This window comes from Amphimedon queenslandica, unplaced genomic scaffold (genome assembly GCF_000090795.2).
Source record: "Amphimedon queenslandica unplaced genomic scaffold, v1.1 AMPQUscaffold_13503, whole genome shotgun sequence".
Taxonomy (NCBI): domain Eukaryota; kingdom Metazoa; phylum Porifera; class Demospongiae; order Haplosclerida; family Niphatidae; genus Amphimedon; species Amphimedon queenslandica.
In genome coordinates this window covers 186,281-205,902 of record NW_003546261.1, presented here as the reverse complement: position 1 = coordinate 205,902, position 19,622 = coordinate 186,281, and the positions used below count along the sequence as shown (strand labels likewise).

The following is a 19,622-nucleotide window of genomic DNA, read 5'->3' as shown; positions in this document are numbered from 1 at the left end:
CGCTGACACCATTTCTATTCAATAGGTTATACAAAACAAAATATAGAACTAAATATAGTAAATGTGATCAATAATGATTGCTAATTCATAAAACACTGAATTTAAACTGCAAACAAATACATTGCTACAGCAGACAGCTTGGACAAACAGGAAGAATGTCTCTCAACATTATTGAAGGGTTACCTATGCAAAATAAGACTATATGCAACAATAAACCACCTAAGAAGTATGCTTACTTGCTTCAACTTTCAGCCATTTTTAATTTTACATACGAATAATTAGAGAAATTATTTACGGTACTATCAACTAGAATTTCCCTGTTGCTATGCCCCATTTCCAATCCCTGTGTACTCTAATATCTATGATCATCCTGAGTGGCAAGAATGTACTGTCAATGAATGAAAACAAACTGGGTTTTTTCATCAAATATACACATGTACATGTACTTCACTGCAGAATATTATAGAGTTCTTCACTCTATACCTTCATCTCCTGCCTTGCATTAGCCTGGAATGTCAACTGCAGAATTATTCAGATATTTTGTCCATTCCTCTATGTACATGTATATTCTTGTTACCCAAGATGGCAGACAATTTAGCCAGACCCTCACAATGAATACATCCATGCAAAAGCTCTATAATGGTCATTTTATTTAGCTACATGTACATGAATTTATCCTGTTGTCCATGCACTATACACATGTTACTATCCTCAAGCTTTAAAAGCAAAAACTGAGTTTTTGGGTATTCACAGTATTTAAAGTCTAATTTTTTGCAGCTTCTAATCTACATGTACATGTACATGTACACAATGTATGCTATAAATTACGTATCATGCAGGGCTAGGTGTGGGTTTCATAAAGAGGTTATCATAATGTTGAAATAAGAGCCTGGGCATCTATTTCTTTGCAAGACAAAAAAAAATATGTGAAATAAAATTGAAAAGGCCAAAACCATGATATGAACCTTGGGGTCAGGGACTCAGCTTAATAAGTTATGGCACTTGGGATATTCTTAAAATGGAAGGTACTATATTGAGTAAAATATATGTATCTATACTTGGAAGATATTTGTAGAAGTGCCAGGCTTTTTTTGAACATTTACTGTAATTCAAAAGTGCATATAGAATTTTTTGTGATTAGTTCACTAGTTGATCAACAAGGTTTCACCTTAATCTTTAGTACACTTTTGTCAGACTTGTACATTTAACGAGGAATAAGGATACAGGTTGTGCTTTTCAAAATTTGTATCCATTTCTGTAACTGTTTGTAAACTAAGAATGTAGTCATAGAGAAAATGAAAGGGATTGAAGGGGTTAGTATACATGCCTGACTCGATGTATTAAATAATTGTCTGTTTTACCCATCCTTCATTTGTGACATTTTGCTGCATCTACATGTGCATGTATAATGAGTTTTCTATAAAATGTTCTTTTGCATGGTTGCACACATAACACATTGGCTCTTTTTGGCACTTATATAATTATAACAAACACATGCATTGGGATTCTAAAAATTTAAGTTGATAAACAGTTTACTGTATGTTTAGATTAAAGCTTTTTATTATGACTATTGTTTTTATGTTTTACTTTTGAAAGTGGAATTTTGAAGATGAAAAAGGTGGCATATTATTAAGTTTAGTACAATGATTACAGTCCATCACCAGATGTACAGATAGTTCCTAAAAGTTAATGACCATAAATTGTATAAAAACTCACCTGACTTAGCTAAAAATTTTCACCCCAACTTGAAATGATAGAGCTTTATGCCCAGTAGCTTTTAGAGCACTTCTAATATTGATTCTTAAATTGTATAGTGGTTTCATTTGATGTGCTTTGAAACAAATAATTATTGGTACTGAACCAGTTTTAACCATATTGCAGGTGTATAAAGGTCTATAAATGATTTCATTCCTTATGAAATCACATGCCAAATTATGCAAAACTTGCTCTCAGATTATTGACTTTAATAATGATGTTTTTTAGGCAAAACAATATCCTCGTGAACATTCAAGAGATCATTTGCATAGTGGGAGAGTCAGGGTTCAATTAGTTAACTCAGAAGGGAAACCATTCGTTTCAGAATATAAAACACGCAAGGATGTGTTATTTTTGGTTTGTGAACAAATACCAAAGCTGAAGTCACGTCATTCACGAGGGAGTGAAGCCACAGGAGACTCTCAAGGGCAGAGTGGGGCCAGTAGCAAGAAAAAGAGAAAGCATAAATGACACTTATTAATTTATGAGTATTAATTTTGTTAATGAATTAGACCATTTTATTAAATTAATCAGTCACTAAGTTTCTACTCCTATTATAAATAATGACGTTTGACAAGTTGCAAATCTTCCGTTTTTCTTGACTTTCATATGGCACATTACTAAAAAAACAGAAGTCTGAAAATGGGTATACTGTAAACAACTAAACATTACAGGTTATTGAGGTCTATTACATCATCTAAGCCTAGCCATGTAGAACGCATAAATTATGATACAGTTTCTCAGCTCAACATGAAATAAGTAGTTCTATTTCATACATTAGGTAACTAATGTGTACTATTTCGGGCATGAAGAAAGTCTGAAAGAATTATGATGTAATGTACCATGTCTTCAAGCTCACAATTAAAAACTTAAAACAGTTCATACTTGTTCAATGACTGCATAATTTAAAAGAAACCATTCATAGCGATTTCACAATATTTACTTTTAAAATTTAGCTCAAGGCCAGGCAATACTTACATAAAACTGCTCAGCCAAAACAAGCAACAGAAACTATTAAGTCTGAAGAAACCTTGAAAGTTGAAATACACATGCAAAATACAGAACAAGCTGGTAGAATCACGACAAAGCATAATAACTTTATCAGTAATAAACTTTTACTATTAAATTATTCAAAATTGAACATGTCAATTATTCAGTCATCTTTTAATGAGGTTTTCTTCTAAAGGAACATCCTATAAAGATATCCACATAATTCATGGTGTTAAGACTAACTGCAAACCTTCTGTTAGTCTTGCCTTTCCTCCAGTAGGTTGGCAGAGGACATTTCTACAATTTGCACAAAGTACAACAGTCTGTGCATGACTGAACACAGTTGTAATCTTGTAACACCCTATTATTAAAATAAGTGATTACAATTTGTCACATGTACCAAATAATTATACTGTAACTCAAGTATATTTCATGTGATGGTTGGTAATTTTTAATACATTGTATGTGTAAATTATTGGGAAAAATAGGAAGCACAAAACTATAACACCATCTAGCTTTCTATTATGTAATTCATACATGTAAGCTTGTGAAAAGTAACATTAAGTCAGCACAAGTGAGACTCTGAATTCTAGAGGCTTCGAATAAACAAAATCGGAGATAAAATAGCTAATTGATTTAAGTAATGCACAATGTAGCTCTGTATGTTTCAGACCTTTTGAAATTAATTTCCTTTACATGCATAAGACTATTGACTCATTGCTTTGCCCACACACAAACAACAGCAGTTTCACAGACACCAGAATCAATAGCTTATTGGGAATATTTATCAGCTCATGCACTAATAATACCGTATAGCGCTTTATTTTTGAGGAGCTAAACTTTTGCTATTTTCGCGGTTAGCATGAAACTGCGAAATTAAAGATCCGCTAAAATTTCAATTGCCATTAAAGGTGTGGCACCATGGTGGCACTATGATTGCGAATCTGCAAAAATTAATTTTTGTTAATCCGCAAAATTTTAGCTCCACAAAATTAAAGCGCTATACGGTATACTTTGTTTTGACAATTTTGACCAAGGGAATACAGTCAATTACATGTAATTGTAATTTTGTAATTGAGGAAATACGGTATTATGTTAAACCAGCTATTAACACATTCTTAAAATCAGAAAATAAACCACATACAACAACATTTTGATGCATGCTTTTACGACCTGGGGGCATTGCCCCCAAGCCGTTCCACAATTGATTTCACCATTACGCTATCTATATATACTTGTATGTCCACACTTACAATTATTCTATACATGTTGTATTGGAGAATTAATAAGCCTTAGCAACCACCTGCCCACACTTCTTTAAGTAAGTGGGTGTGGCCACAGTAAACAAAATGGTGAATTACATACGGGAAAAAGTGATGAGGTTTCTATCAGCAAGAGAACATAAAGATACTGTCTAAAGACTTCTCTAGAAGCATTTGCAGGTAGAGAGAACCTCTATAAGTCTTAATTAAGTCTTAATGCCCAGCTATGCATGCAAGGTGGTGAAATTAATTATAGGAATATTTTTACACTGCTACGCTTGTTTTAATATATTAAATTACAAATGACAAAGTGTGGACATTTCCCCTGCCAGAGACTATACACATAAACATAGCCTGAAAATGTAAGAGATATAAAATAATGTCGGGTAGAGTGTAGTATACCGGTACCCCGGAAATACACCATTTTACTGGAAGTTTCGTCACATCACATCATGTCAAGGGCGTGGCCAACTCATCACGTGATCATCTGTATGGTTAAAATGGCGACTGCTGCTACTGCTGCTTCTTCTGTAATTTTTTCTTATCCTCAAAAGATGTGGTTTAAGGACCTTTATAATATCACATCTAATGATACTACTTTAAAGAATTGGTTTACACAAAAATGAAGTAGGTTGTGATGTGGCGAAGCCCCCCCCCCACACACAACCACCGACACAAAACCCAACAAAACCCTAAATAAAACATCAAAACCCAAACCCTAAACCTTCACAGCCTACAAAGCATTCTCTTCACATTATGTCCCGTCCCTAATTTTAGGGTGCTCGGGTGTAGGGGTTAGGGTTTAGTTTTTAGGTGCTCGAACCCAAGTAGGATCTTCTAATTACGTCACATTTATAATTTTCAGTTTTGCCTGTTTTTGAGTTTTACTGTTTATTTTTAGGGCTTCCATTACTCATCCTAGTACTTGCTTTTCTTGATACTCAGCTTTTCACTCATTTTTTACTGTTTGTAATGTTCTTTTAATGTTTTTTTTGATTTTATGGTTTTTAATGATTTCAATAAACAATTACAAAGTATGGGGAATCATAGCCCCCTCCATGAGATGTGCTCCTTATATAGCAACTTTCCAGCTCAGGCTACTATGGGGCATCCATGTATAATGTCATGAGTGACGTCAGCAATGTCAAAATGGCGTTCTAAAGGGTACCAGTATACTACACTCGCTCCATAATGTCTGCCATATAAGGCCCTGTACAATACATGTACTTTCATACTATCTAGATGCACACATCCATACCACACCCACAATTGTGTCTGTCACTGTGTTTACTGACACACAAGGCAACAATTCGTAATTAAGCAATAATGATTTTAAGATAAAACATTATACATGTAGTTTACCTGGACACTTTACATCCATAAAAAAACTATTAGGGCTTTGCACAAGACGCTTCAGTTTGTGTTTTCTTTTTTCCTCTTCAGGAGAAGGATGAAGCAGGTCCTTGGCCAACTATTATACAACAAGAGATCACTCAAATCTATAGAAATAAAAGTCAAACTCACCGGCATTGTCACTAATGTTATCAAATAGATTCAAGAAGCACGAGGAAGACTTGCTGCGCATGCGTATTGCGGTAAAAGGAGGGGTTGGGAGGAGCTTCTTTTCTTTATAATAGATTTAGTTTGTCACTCAGTGCAGCCAGCAGAGCACTAGAGCAGTCAGCACCAGTGGCCAGCTGCATTAGTATGGCGGATGACTTAAAGAAAAGTAAATTTAAATCATAATAATTATTTTTAGTTCACTTGTTTATAATTATTATAATTTTTAGTAATAAAAGAGACTTTAAGGGCTAGAGGTACTTGGAACGAAATTAAGTCTCATTTAACATCTGAGGTCGTGGAAGTGTTAGATGAAAAGGTTAGAATCATTAGGTGATTTGTAATATCCGTCAGTGAAAGTTAAATCTGCATAGGGTCCTATATTGTAGCATGGAGGGGGTATAGGTCTTATGCGCATATTGTCATCAGTTTAGTAATAATTGGGCGAAGCCTTTGTATAAAAGACTCACAGTCACGTCCCGTTTTTGTCTGTCTTTTTGTGTCAACCCTATATATATATGCATAATACCAAGAGTGGATAATTATTTAGGCAGAGTGTCTAACCTGCCTATATTCTGTGATACCACAGTATGTATGTTTACGCATGTACATCCGTTTTTTGCAAGCATAGACCCTTTGCATTAGGTAGGGCAGTTAGGAGACTGTGTTTTTTGTTGGCCATCTTGGTGTACAAGGTGGTGATTTGTGCTATGGTTGGCTGTGGGAATTGGAGTGATAGAGATAAAGCAAAGAGTTTTTTTCGACTATTGAGCGTACTCACCAATCAAGGTACTAAAACTAAGTTGCTGACACAAAGAAGACAGAAAGCATGGCTCTTTAAAATAAATAGAGCTGATATTACTCCTAAACAATGCTATAATATCAGTGTTTGTTCTGATCATTTTGTCAGTGGTGTTCCTGCAAAACTCTAAAATATGAACAACCCTGACTTGGCTCCTTCAGTGAAGCTAAGGTATGGATCTGCTAGTGGTAAAAAAGAAAAGCTTGGATGCTACATCACAAAGATACACAAGAACTCAGAAGAGGAGAAGATTGTGTGCCAATACCATATAGCGGGTTTTTTTCGAGGATAATAAATTTCGCAAATGACCCATATCCGGAAGTTTGCAGAATTAATTTTCGCGAATTTTTACTAATCAATTGATTTTCAAGGAATTTAATTTCGCGAATCATGAAAAAATCCACGAAATTCGCGAAATTTGTTATCCTTGAAAAAAACCCGCTATACGGTAGTAATTTCATTGAAATCAGTACTGTTGATACATCAATTAATACTGGAAATGAGTTGAAATTGGAGTCTGAAAGCCATGATATTCAGTCAGCCAAGAACTATGATACTGAAGCTAATGATGTTGATCATGTTGTACATACCTCCTGCAGTATGGCTCTTCAAAGAGACCCATCACTAGGTTTGGAAGATATGAAGAAGTATCAGGATGAATTTGAGGAATTGAAAAAAAAGAACGAAACTCTGAAAAAGGATGTTCATTTGTTAGAATTTGAACTGAAAGAGCGATACATTAATGAGGAATATTTTAAGGATAATGACAAGAAAGTATTATTTTATACTAGTCTTAGTACATGGAGTTTGCTTATGGCACTCTTCACATATATAAAACCTTTTTGAATGACACTGGAAATTTATCATTGTCTTCATTTCAATAGCTGTTACTGACATTGATGAAGTGGCGTTTAAATTTACACGGTCAAGACTTGGCATACCAATCAATGTGCATAACTCAACAGTAAGTCGTGTTTTTCTTTGCGTCATTGAAATTCTGCATGTGAAACTTAAACCATTGATCAGATGGCCAGATCAAGATGCCTTGAAAAAACAATGCCAATGGTTTTTGTAAGCACTTCCCCAGTTGTATTGTTATTATCAACAAATCTACTTGCTTGAGCACAGAGATTCATCGTACAAACACCATAATACTGTAAAGTACACATACATGTATCTCATTGGTATCACTCCTACTCTTAGCTTTATTTCAGAAGGCTGGGAGGAAGAACCAATGACAAGTTTATCATAGAACATAGTAAACTCTACAACAATCTCTTACCAGGAGACACCATTTTGGCAGATCGTGGTTTTGACATAAGAGACTCTGTTGGACTCCTGTGTTCAAAATTAGTAATTCCAGCATTTACAAAAAAAGCAAAAAGCAGCTTGATCCAATAAGTGCTGAACAAACCAGGAAGATTGCCAATGCCCGCATACATGTACATGTACATGTGGAACGAGTTATTGGGAATGTGCGGAAGAAATATTCTTTTCTTAGTTCTACTTTACCAGTTGATTTTATGACATCTGACGACTACCAAGAAACGACACTTGATAAAAGAGTTTGTGTTTCTTGTGCTCTAGTTGTATGTGACTCTGTTGTTCCATTTGATTAAGTTACTTATTATGATTCATGGTGATTATTAACAAAGTGAAATCAGTAATTGTCATTAAATGTATTATGAGATTACATAAATTTTGATTAAATGTACTAGAAGTCTATTTGTTAGCTTTCTCAGTCTTTCTTTGAAAAGCAGGTAAATTGCGACAGTCAGGGCAATACCAGTGCTTTGATGTGGGCTCAGATTCGAGGCCAAGGCAATCTACATGTAGATGAAACCATTGGTAGACACAACTGGGATTATTACACCCTACCATGCTGCCTTCTTCTGGACCATCACAACAGCAGTAACTTGTAACTGTGGAGGATGAAGTTAAGCTACAATCCCCTGACTGAACAGATATATTTCGGGAATAGAATTTTCCTAGGAGCTCTAGTAAGATGGCTGTTATAGAAAATGTTCTACTTTCATAATTTTCAATGACCAAAAGTCTTCGTCTGGGTAAATCCTTGCAATGTATAAATCCTTATCAGTCCAATACATGTAGCTTCTCCTTGTACAAAAATTTTACACACCTGGTAATAATATGCATGATATTTTTTCAAATCAAAAGAGCCATCATCATTTTTAAAAAGACAAAAGTTGGTATCTTTAACTGATTCTTCAATTGAGTCATTTTTGTGACTACATGTATATGGGCACTACAGTAGATATGAATTATACATGCACTTAAAACTTAACACACTTTTATTTCACATGTGCCTTCCCAACAACATATACAAAATACCAAGCCATCTTATGGGAGGTGATTAGTGCCAAAATTAGGATATTGCTTTCCTTTAAAATTGGACACATTTTAAAACTATTAGAGCCTATTTTTACTTTATTGGAGCAGGCCTGGAGGAGGCTGACTTGTATCATCAAGTGGAGGATACTTGCTGTGTCCTCATGGCAGAGTCTAGTCCTGCAGAAATATTTGATGCTGATCCAAGGCCTACTATTGTATATACCAGCTTAATTGGTCGCCCAAGCTTTGCTGTATCACGGGAGCAACTTTCTCATAGAAAGTCAATTTACTGTGCCTCAAATCGCTGAAATATTGTGTATGTCAGTAAAGACTATTAGAAGAAGAATGTCGGCTTATGGTCTCTTTATCAGAGCATGTTACTCAAGTATAAGTGATCAACAGCTGGATGAACTTGTATTACAAATACATGTACAACAAGATTTTCCAAACTGTGGAAACAGACAAATGCGAGACCATCTTGTAGCTAGAGGCTACCAAATTCAACAAAGTCGTATTAGATTATCACAAAGAAGAGTAGATCCTGAGGGTGCTGTTATGAGACAGTCTAATGTTATACATTGAAGAGAATATTCTTTTCCCTGACCATTATCACTCTATCATATTGATGGAATTAATAAGGTATTTGGGTTTAATTGGGTTTGATTGATAATTATTATTCTTATGATGTTTGTAGATGGAAGATAGTGATCCATGGTTGTATAGATGGCTACAGCAGGCGCATTATTTATCTACATGCTTGTAACAACAATAGGTCAGAAACAGTTCTTTGATTGTTCCAACAATCAGTGGAAGAGCTTTGATTGCCTAGTCATGTAAGGGCTGATAAGGGAGGAGAAAATGTTGGTGTTGAAAGGTTTATGTTGCAGCATCCTTTAAGAGGACCTGGAAGAGGGAGTTTTATTAGTGGAAGATCAGTCCATAACCAACGAATTGAGTGATTGTGGAGAGATTTATTTCAAGGATGTACATCACTGTTTTATGGCCTATTCTATGAAATGGAGAAACAAAGAGTTTTGAACGTAAACAATGATGCCCACATGTATTCCCTTCAATACATATTTATTCCGAGAATGAATCGTGCTTTGTTTCAATTTAAAGAAGCTTGGAACAATCATTCTTTATCTACTATAAGAAATTTGTCTCCCATACAATTATAGATTAGGGAATTATACCACACACAAACTCAAGAGACATTCACTGAAGCAGAAACATTGTCTGAAGTAAGAGAATGAATTGGCTATACACTATTTGATGCATGGCAAACATTTTTAAAACAGGAAGATGCTCAAAGTTATGGTATTGACTGGTCTATTCCTGTCTCTCAAGAAGATGAAAATCAGAATCAAGTGCTAGAAATAGGTGGTCTTCTTAGTGGTGAAGCATTCTCAGATTTGCAAGCTCAAGTAACACCACTGCAAGATAGTAGCAACTATGGTGTTGATTTATATTTCAATGCTTTAAACTATATTTGCCAACAGCTTTAATTGTAACACCTTATTTCAATATCCTCTCTCTCTTAATTTATGCCACAATTTCATTGTAATTTTAATAATTTTGCTTTTCAGTTTTGCAATCAACATGTATGCATGTAAACAACACCAAAAATTCTTAAAATGTAATAATCATTGTTTCTCAGTTTAAATGCAAACAAAAGTTAAGTGTTAAGCTAGGCCAAATCCAGTATCCAATGACTCTTTGAAAGCAGTATAATTGTCATATTTTGTTGGCAAAGTAAGTTCTACCCCACAAGTTGATGCAGTTGGATACGAGTTATCTCCATTAAAACTTAAAGTGACAGAATTGTATCCTTTTGGTGGTATACTTACTGCTCCAGTAAAAAGGATAATACTTGCTCTAATTTAGCTAATTCAGAAGAACCAGTTCCTTGGACTAAATACAAAAGAATCATTGATGACAATAGCATATTCATCACATATACCTTTCTCAAGGTCATCCAAATAATCTATAAAATACATATGTGACCATAATTGACAAAAGGTACCTTATGGTGGATTTTAAAATTCATCATTATGATGAAAAATATCAGCCTGTGAGTGCTCTGTTAGTCAACAATTGTTTCTAAAAGTTACATAGTAACTTTTTGCATCCTCTGGAGCAATTTTATGATGAATGGAGCTCAGGAAGTAGGATTTTTAAGGCTATAAAGACCAATTTTCCTATCCGCCATAAGGTACCTTTTGTCAATTATGGTCACATATATGCCTTAACTTACTTCTGACGCTCATTACTACCTTCTGGCGCATATCTGATCACAGTAAATAGTTTATGGACCAAATCTATAAGATAAAGTATAAGAAAATAATAATAAAAATATACAACAAACAAAATGCAATAATATAAATATAAAGACATAGATAATAATTACCTGCTGTAAGATTTTCCTTCTCCATGCACTAGGCAAAAAAATGGGGCTAACACTGCAGTGTATTTTTTCATCATATCATCAACCCCCAGTACTGCTAATTCACTTCTGAACTGGCTCAATTCAGCTAGTGATGAAATAATTACTTGATTTAGAGAAACAGTGTGAATTATGTTTTGCTTATCACACAATGCAATGTTGCAGATAGGCTTATTATAGCCATTGTCAAGAAGGACACTAGCATTACTATTTAATAATTTTTTTAAAGAAGAGGTATCATCTGTAAACTCAATCTATAAGAAATTGAATTTGCTATGTATATACACAAATTATGCGTACCTGCTGCAAGAATGAACGTAAAGTATGATCAGAAACTTCAGTAATTTCTACTGTAATACTTGATGGATCATCACCACATAAGTACTTATAAACAGATGGCCCAAATAATTTAACAGAAGCTCCACCATGAACAAATGCCATGGAAATTAAAATACCACAACGGTAATATACTTGCTCCTATTATATAAGCATGAAAATAATTTCATACATTATCATCAATTAATTGATATGCTATGACATTACGTTGAAAGCAACCACTTATGTCCATATATCGCTGACTAATTGTATCACAAACTAAGCAAAAAACTCTCTCATTAGACCTCCAGTATCATAGCCTGCCTCAAAGTCAAACACCACCTAATATGGATTGGTATCAAATTAAAGTGTTCAAATTACACATACTTTTAACTTCTTCTTAGGATCAAATGTTGGTTTTATTAAGCGTGGCAGAGCATTATCTAGAACTGAGACTAACAACCATTTCAAAAGTCTCTTTTTAAATTTGTCTTTGCAATTGTTCTATTATTTGTCAATTGACCTACAACACAAATGTAATTTTAAAAGAAATATAAAATAATATCATTATTAAACAGAACTCAGTGTATATTATTATTAAAAAAGACAACAATGACTATATAAATGAAGAAATTTAACAATAACAATGATAATAATAATAATAAGAAGAAGAAGAAGAAGAAGAAACAGAGTTAATAATAGTTGTAGCACTACAATTAAATATTGTTTTGAATTTGATTTACAGCTGCTCATTGCTGTTATCATAAATTTCTGTTGCTGATAACTCATATAATGCCACATCCAATACTGGGTCAAAATAGTCCTGAACCATAGAGTCATCAAATTGAAATGTGTCTTCCTCAGTGTAGATGTTAGTACTCCTATCAAGAACATTTTTTGCATGATCAAACAATTGAATAAAAAAACCAATATATCCAGAATTTACTGCTTGCGTTGTAGACCTATTGCAAGAAATAAGATGATCTTTCAGTTCAGCAAAAGCACCATTTTGTCACAGTTTAAACACTTCTCCTTTGGTGCATCTAGGAATTCCTATAAATATTAAAATTACACATTACAATTAATTTAATACTACCAGTATACTTACATGTACATCTTCTACAGTTGGGCTTTCCTCTATGGATAGATTCCTTTGCAGTGGCCTCACATATACTTTGGCGTTATGTACTACTACTTTCAAGTAGGCTGCGTTATAGCCTTTCCTTGGTCATTTAATGACATCAAGACACCCTCCTCCACCTTCTGATACCCTTAGTAGCTCAAATCCCTCAGATTGGGCCAATTTCGGAAAAGTAAATAAAAGCTCTTGGTTTACATTTTGAGAATCTGCATTTGCATACATTGAGATCTTTTTTCTCCAAGCCCAGCCAATTTTAGCTTAGCTCTTTCATTGCCATCAGGGATGATATCTTGCTGTTTGTTAGCTAGGCACACAAATGTGTGAGTCCAAGTTGCCACTTTCCTTCGCTTTGGGTGCTGACTCTCTCCACTTTCCTTTTCTTGCCACTAAAAGCCTGGAACTAGTACTAGAGCCTGGGTTCCAAGAGAAACTACTAGGAACTGGTGTCATTCTCTCAGATCTGACAGAATGAATATTAGTAGCAAATACTTGTGGTGCGGTAAGCGTAGCTGACAGTTGTACTACAGACACTGTGGTTGTTGTTGGTTGACTACTAATCTGCCCTGGAGCTATATAAACAAAGGTTGGTCATAGTTTAAATCTTATAATAACAGACTGAAGCTTTACCTTCTAAGTGGTTAACAGTATCCTGGAGTAATGTGGTTGGGTTACTTAACACGGCCTCTGTGCCATCGGAACTGTCAGCTCAATTGTCTCTTCCCGCCATTTTTTCCCTCAATACATTCCACTTGCTATCAATTAATTAATCTGTTTCAATTTATTCATTGATAGATATCCTCTACTCGCTGATAGCAATGCCACATTTAAAAGAAAATTACTCTCAGTAATCACCCATGGAGTAAGAGGCTTTTCACTTAAATCTTTGAGAATGATTCACCTATGTTCAGGGCACATTAATTATCAATAATTCAACCAATAAAGCTTACCCTGGCTATTAGTACTCACACATCATCAGTGGGAGCTTTGATTAGTATCTCTCTTACCCATCTAGAGAGGAAATGGTTATAGCAATCTATACTTTTATAATTTAAAAGATCTTCATTGGAATATGGGCTTTGTGTAAGTAGCAAATACATTGCAATATGACCACAAGTGACACTTGACCACAAGTCCACATCATCAAACCAGTCGCTCTTGGTAGCTTCATAAGGATCTAAACCACCAATTACATGCATATCCAGCTTTTCTTTACAACGCTGTCTACTGTCATCAGTTTCTAAGGAAGACTGATATCCAGAAAAAATTGCTTGCTTTCGGTACTCATCTAAGGCAGCATGTATATGTACACTAAGATGGCCCACAGAAACCCAACCTCCTAACTGCCCTGCCTAATGCAATTGGTCTATACAGAGTTAATCTCAGTAGATCTAATCTTCAAATTTATGGGTATTGTTGATAAAATGGCGCTTGAAGCATGCAGGCGAACTTTAAGACTTATACATGTACATGTATCTCCACTTTGAGGATCATGCAGTGCGAGAAACAAGCAGGACCAGACAGGAATATGTCATTCTAAATTTCTTATTTGTAGCTTTCTGACTTGGAATCAATAAAAGGATGCAAGAATGGCTACTTGGTGCTATATAATCACCATGCTATGTAAACATATGTACTGTGGTATCACAGATTATAGGCACATTAGACACTCTCCTTAATATCGACTCTTGATAATACAGTAGACATGATAAGTAAAGGTTGATTCTCAATATGATGCTACATTTCTTGCATTGTTGCATCATGTACTCAGTCATATTGTAAACAGAAAGCGCTAGCCTTTGTAAAAATTTGCGTCAGAATAGAATGTACAGTATTTCTATTCTGACACAACTACATGTACTAATGCGTAAGCCTGGGCGGTATGGACACTTTTCATACCTCAATATTTTGCTATCAATTCTAACTATATACCTTAATATACTATATTAACGTTAAATTATTTATGACAACTAAATTTGGAGAAAGAAAGTGTTTTTCACAATAACTTTACATAAGTGACACAACTATTCAAGGTTTTTGTTTAAAAATGTAAGCATGTGTACTTTTTCTGGTTTCAAACTGCTTCTACATGGTGTTACTATATTGCCTGATGCACTGAAGAGACGTTCAGAGGAGGAACTTGTTGCACAAACACAGAGGTACATGTACCTTTTAACAAGGTTTGAGAGATAGGGGTAAGTTTTGTGCACATCCTTCCAATAACTTAGTGGGTCCTCCTCAAAGTCCAACTTAGGTGAGCTAATATATCTATCCAATTCATTATTAATGTATTGTTCCTTTGATATCTCAGGCATGACATCAGTTTCTTCATTATCCTTAAACAAACTACCAATGCATCTTCTCTGTGCAGGTGGTTGATCACAAGAATTTTCACTCTGCGATTGTGATGCTACCTCGATGTCAGGGGAATTATCTGTTATAAACAACTTCATATCTTCAATTTCATTTTCCTGCTCATTCAAATACTTGGTCTTAAACTGTGGATCGAGAAACATTGCAGTCTTAAGTATTACCTTGATATCTTTCCCCCTATTACTGTAACGTTCATTGAGATCATCCCTGATATGCTTCTTAATATCATGTGTTAGCTGTGTATCTATTGACTCTTTTTTTAGAAATTTTTTGTCAATGAGGTGTAGGAAAGGAATGACTGCTGATACAGTAACATATGAGTCTGCTGATAGAATATCTGTGAGGCTTGAAAGAGGAGAGAGAACTGTGTGTATTGCCTGAAGAACGTCAATGTCTTGCCATGTTGGCACTAAGTGAGATGTTTCCCAATCTGAACTCAAAGTTCTCCGAATAGCTTCCTCTTGTTCAAGAATCCTATCAACCATCTTAGACATAGAACCCCACCTAGTTGCGCAATCCTATAATTAATGAATTAAAATTATTATAATTATTATACATTACTTACTGAAATTAAAGCTTGCTCCTTTAATTTAAGATCAATCTGTGCCTTGGTCAATTCTCTCCTCCTTTTCCAGCTGTTGGATATTGAACTAACAGTTTTATGACTGAAACCAAGAGCACGCACACATCTCCTGTCATCTTGAGAGCCTTGGTGATGGCAAGATGTAAGTTGTGTCCGAAACACGATAGTCTTGACTAATTTAAATCTGCAGCAGCCTTCACAATGTTACTACCATTGTCAATAGTAAGACAAACTTGATTAGAAGCATCAAGATCCCAACATTCTAGTGTAACTGTCATAGCCTCTCCAAAATTTTTAGCATTATGATCCTCAGGTAGAAATTGTGTCTGAAGGCATCTATTGCTGAATTTCCATTCTTCACTTATGTAGTGTACAGTATAGCTCATGTATGGCGTCATACCTCTGCTTGACCATATATCACAGGTAGCCGAAAAGAACTTCACACCAGATACATGTACATGTAGCTCTTGCTTAACTCTTTTTTTAACAAAGGTATAAAGCTTAGGTAAGGCTGTCTGAGATAAGTATTTCCTACTTGGAAGTTGGTATCTAGCATCAAATTTCTTTTACAACTTCTTAAATCCTGGTTTCTCTACTGTTAAAATGGGAACAGCTCCTTTACCAATGTAGTAGGTGACCGCATCAGTTAGCTCCATGCACTTTCTTCCTTTCCTATCGTACTCCTGAGACTTTTCCATCGAGGCTTTTAATGTGAGTTGAGTAACCGGGGAAGCTTTTCCACTTGCATTGCCGCTGTTGGTACTACCACTGGACTTCCTTTTGAGAGCATCTTGAAGCTCAGAGTGAATCCTGCTGTGGTTTACTCAAAGATGAGCAATAAGGTTGGATGTGTTTCCATGTTTTGCTACTACTTGACGAAGGCAAGAGTGACATACCGCTCGCCCGTCATTGATTGGCTTGCCTTGCTCATCCTTCCTCAACCCAAAATAGTCCCAGACAAGAGACTTTGTCCCAGGCTTGGCAACGAGTGTGTTAGTTCTCTCATTCTTTGTTTCTTCTTCTGGTTGACTAGCCATATCTTTTTACTCAAGCGACCACATGCAGAAATACCGTACACGTGACGGTAAGACGGTTCTAACTATAATTGGTATTTTTCAATAGCGTAATATAGACCGCTACTATAATGAAATTGTACCGCGGTACAACTACAATGTATAATATCGATATATCGCCCAGGCCTATTAATGCGTCTGACCAATCAGAATGCTCTGATCACGTGTCAATTTGTAGGGATCACATGATGAAGGAATTGGAGCATGGTAGGTAAAAAGCCTATTACAGCAGCAAGTATGGCAGATGAAAGGCTGATAATAGTGATAAAAAGCACTAGAAACTACCTTTGTCTTTGGCAAGTATCATCCCACGTCTATAGAGATTCAAGAGCTAGAGAAAATGCGTGGGTAAAAGTAGCTGAAGAGGTAAAGTACTATTATAATTACATTGCATGCAACAGCAATACTGCATGATGCTCAAAATTTTTATTTGATGACAGACTAGTTTTACTGTTGATGATGCAATGAAAAGGCGGAAGTCTTTACATAAGTGCGTTTAGCATGTGAATACTGCCAAGGTTTAGAACCACTGCATGGTGCTACAAAAGTAATCTTTAAACATATCTCTTACAGTAGCAACTTCTGCAGAGTATCTATTTTTTAATGGTAAATATTAATGATAATTTGAACTGGTACAATGTACTGATTGCAAACTAGCACCAGACTCATCATTTATTCTCCTTCCATCTTCTCCATCTACAAATCCAGGAGGTATGTAAATTAAGGACTCTGTAGTTCTTAAATAATTGTGAAGGGCTACTGCAGCTCAAGTAAACAATATGACGTGATCTGGATTAGCAATTTTTGGTCTTCGAACTATACGCCACCTCAAAGCAAGAATACTGAAAGCATTCTTTATGACTCTGCGTGCCTGGCTTAATCTTTAGTTATAAATGACTTTTGAATTTTGATTCATCAAGATGGTGTCCTGGATATGGTCTCGTCATGTACGTTTTCAATGGGAAGGAGTTTAAACATAATTATGTTTAAAAATTGCATTATGTTTAAAAATTGCATTATGTTTAATAAAATTAAACATAATTTTATTACCTTTGCTAAGAGAAGATCAAGTCTCTTTTTGCTCTTCCTCACATACAGGAAAAACTTTCAGGACCAACTAGCCTCTTCTCTTGCATATGTTGGTGGTACTCACCCTGCTGAAGGCACCGTGAGAGTATTTTTGATCCAAAATTATTTGGGCCTACGCTTTCTTTTTTTTCAAAGCGTAGAGCCCAGCTAAAGCCAAAAGCATTTCTTTTTCCTCATCCATTGCAGTTCAAGTGTGCACACATCCATAGCAACCTAGTTTAATTAATTGATATGGGTTGGGCTTGTCACACAATGAATAAAAATTGAGAATAGGTTATCGAAGATGCAAAAGTGTATGCCTCCAACTTTTTGTCAGCTTATGTCATATTGAGAACCCACCTTTAGCCATGCAATATAAATTCATTCTTTATTATTTTATACAAAGTATGAGTGGTAAAAAAGAATAAAGCATCAAAATAAGGAAGAGATTCTGCTGTTTCAGCATGCAGCTACAGTATAACAGCCATGCACAAAATAATTGCTGCTACTGCAACATTGGTTAATGTAACTAAATTTTGTTATATTTGTTGGAAAAATTGAAACGTTATTAAAACTAATTATAGATTTTTTATTCCTGCATTGTGGGCAGAACTATTTTCCTTCAAAAGGCTTTCTTTTGATTGACACACATTCGTTAGTGAGACCATCTTAAATCACAATCTTAATTGTCACAGGCTATCATTCCCTCCGGTTTTCTTGCTTGCAAAAACAATAAATTTTGTCATTTATCCGTAACCGTTTCAAGAATCACCTTCTTTTCTTTAAAGTTGTGAGTCAATAGCTTTGGCAGCAAGTAGTCACAAAAGAACAACTGGGATTTGTTTATAATTTTATGACAAATTTACAATACACATGTACATGTAGCTCTGGTCCTGATAGATACTCTTGACAAACGTGCTATCAGATGTCCAGCACACAAAATTGATACCAGCCACAAACAGCTGACAAGCAATTTTTGTGTAATTCTTGTGTATCCTTGATATCCTTATTTGTTGATCCACCCCTTTAGAGACACAGTAGGTGTGATTGCTCAAAGCCTCGTCACTAACTGGTGAAATATCTCTTATTGTGTACGAACACTTTATTTCCAATTATTTTGTTCCACAGCAATCACAAGACGAAATGCCATTAGGACTGGCAGCAATCTAGGGATACATTATACAACATGTAAGTCCAGATAAATGGGTGTCAAAACTAGTGTTTCTCTTTTTGCTTTGTAGAGTAGTGCTCTCTAGCAATGGCCTTATTTTTCCCCCATTTCAATGCAGAAGATCTGGGTTTAGTGAAGTGTACTGCATTATATTATTGACTATGGACTTTGGTACTTCTTTCCTGTTTATCTAAGTACAGAATGCATGTTTGACAAAGTAATTCTTCCAATCCTTTCCTGCGTTTAAACAACAGTTGAGATTGTGATTGTTGGAGTGTAAACAGGTCTCCCCCAAACCGGTCATACATGTACATGTACAATGAGCACATACATGTATGACTGCTCCATCCTTTTTGACTGCTACCCATGAATGCAGAGGAGGTTGATGACAGACTTTGAGAATGCCTGACATTTGCTTTCATGATGACAGCCTCATAATGCTCTAGAGCCTCCAGGTTCTTTACCCAGCCTTGTACAGGAAAATTATAGCCATCCATGCTCTTTTAGGCCTTCAGGTGCTCCTTGGTGTGAGCACTAATAATATAAATATGATCAGGAAATTTAGGCAGCAGGAAATTTTTATGTTTTAAAATTATGAATTTTTACTAAAATAAGACTGTGTCATGTTTTATAGAATGGCATATGATTATTATACATGATATAATTTTTTAAACTTCTAATCCAGTAAAATTAAAATCACTCAGATAGACAGTAATTGCAAATATCAGGATATTTAA

The 19,622-nt window shown here is 35.2% G+C and overlaps 2 protein-coding genes and 2 long non-coding RNA genes across 6 annotated transcripts; 2 read left to right on the top strand and 2 right to left on the bottom strand.

The window, feature by feature from the left end:
* Positions 1–2,827: 2,827 nt before the first annotated feature.
* LOC100640023 (40S ribosomal protein S27) lies at positions 2,828–5,623 on the bottom strand. Its single transcript, XM_003383972.3, has 4 exons — positions 5,532–5,623; positions 5,370–5,478; positions 2,996–3,106; positions 2,828–2,948 (listed from the first exon to the last, which is right to left on the bottom strand). The coding sequence occupies exons 1-4, from the start codon at positions 5,535–5,537 to the stop codon at positions 2,920–2,922; spliced, it is 255 nt and encodes an 84-aa protein (XP_003384020.1). The 5' UTR covers positions 5,538–5,623; the 3' UTR covers positions 2,828–2,919.
* A 28-nt stretch (positions 5,624–5,651) lies between these two features.
* LOC109593845 (uncharacterized) lies at positions 5,652–10,390 on the top strand. 3 transcript variants are annotated; one of them, XR_002191184.1, is made up of 5 exons: positions 5,652–5,736; positions 5,798–7,333; positions 7,587–9,360; positions 9,416–9,962; positions 10,020–10,390. It is a non-coding gene; the product is annotated as an uncharacterized LOC109593845 (long non-coding RNA). The 3 variants fall into 3 exon arrangements; XR_002191183.1 differs by having other exon boundaries at positions 7,584–9,360; XR_002191182.1 differs by having other exon boundaries at positions 5,798–9,360.
* A 1,596-nt stretch (positions 10,391–11,986) lies between these two features.
* Positions 11,987–15,475, bottom strand: LOC105316675 (uncharacterized). The gene is made up of 3 exons (XM_011411753.1): positions 14,787–15,475; positions 12,223–12,360; positions 11,987–12,002 (listed from the first exon to the last, which is right to left on the bottom strand). Exons 1-3 carry the CDS (start codon positions 15,473–15,475, stop codon positions 11,987–11,989), a joined length of 843 nt encoding a protein of 280 aa, XP_011410055.1.
* A 3,106-nt stretch (positions 15,476–18,581) lies between these two features.
* LOC109593838 (uncharacterized) lies at positions 18,582–19,121 on the top strand. The gene is made up of 3 exons (XR_002191180.1): positions 18,582–18,786; positions 18,843–18,902; positions 18,956–19,121. It is a non-coding gene; the product is annotated as an uncharacterized LOC109593838 (long non-coding RNA).
* Positions 19,122–19,622: the final 501 nt, after the last annotated feature.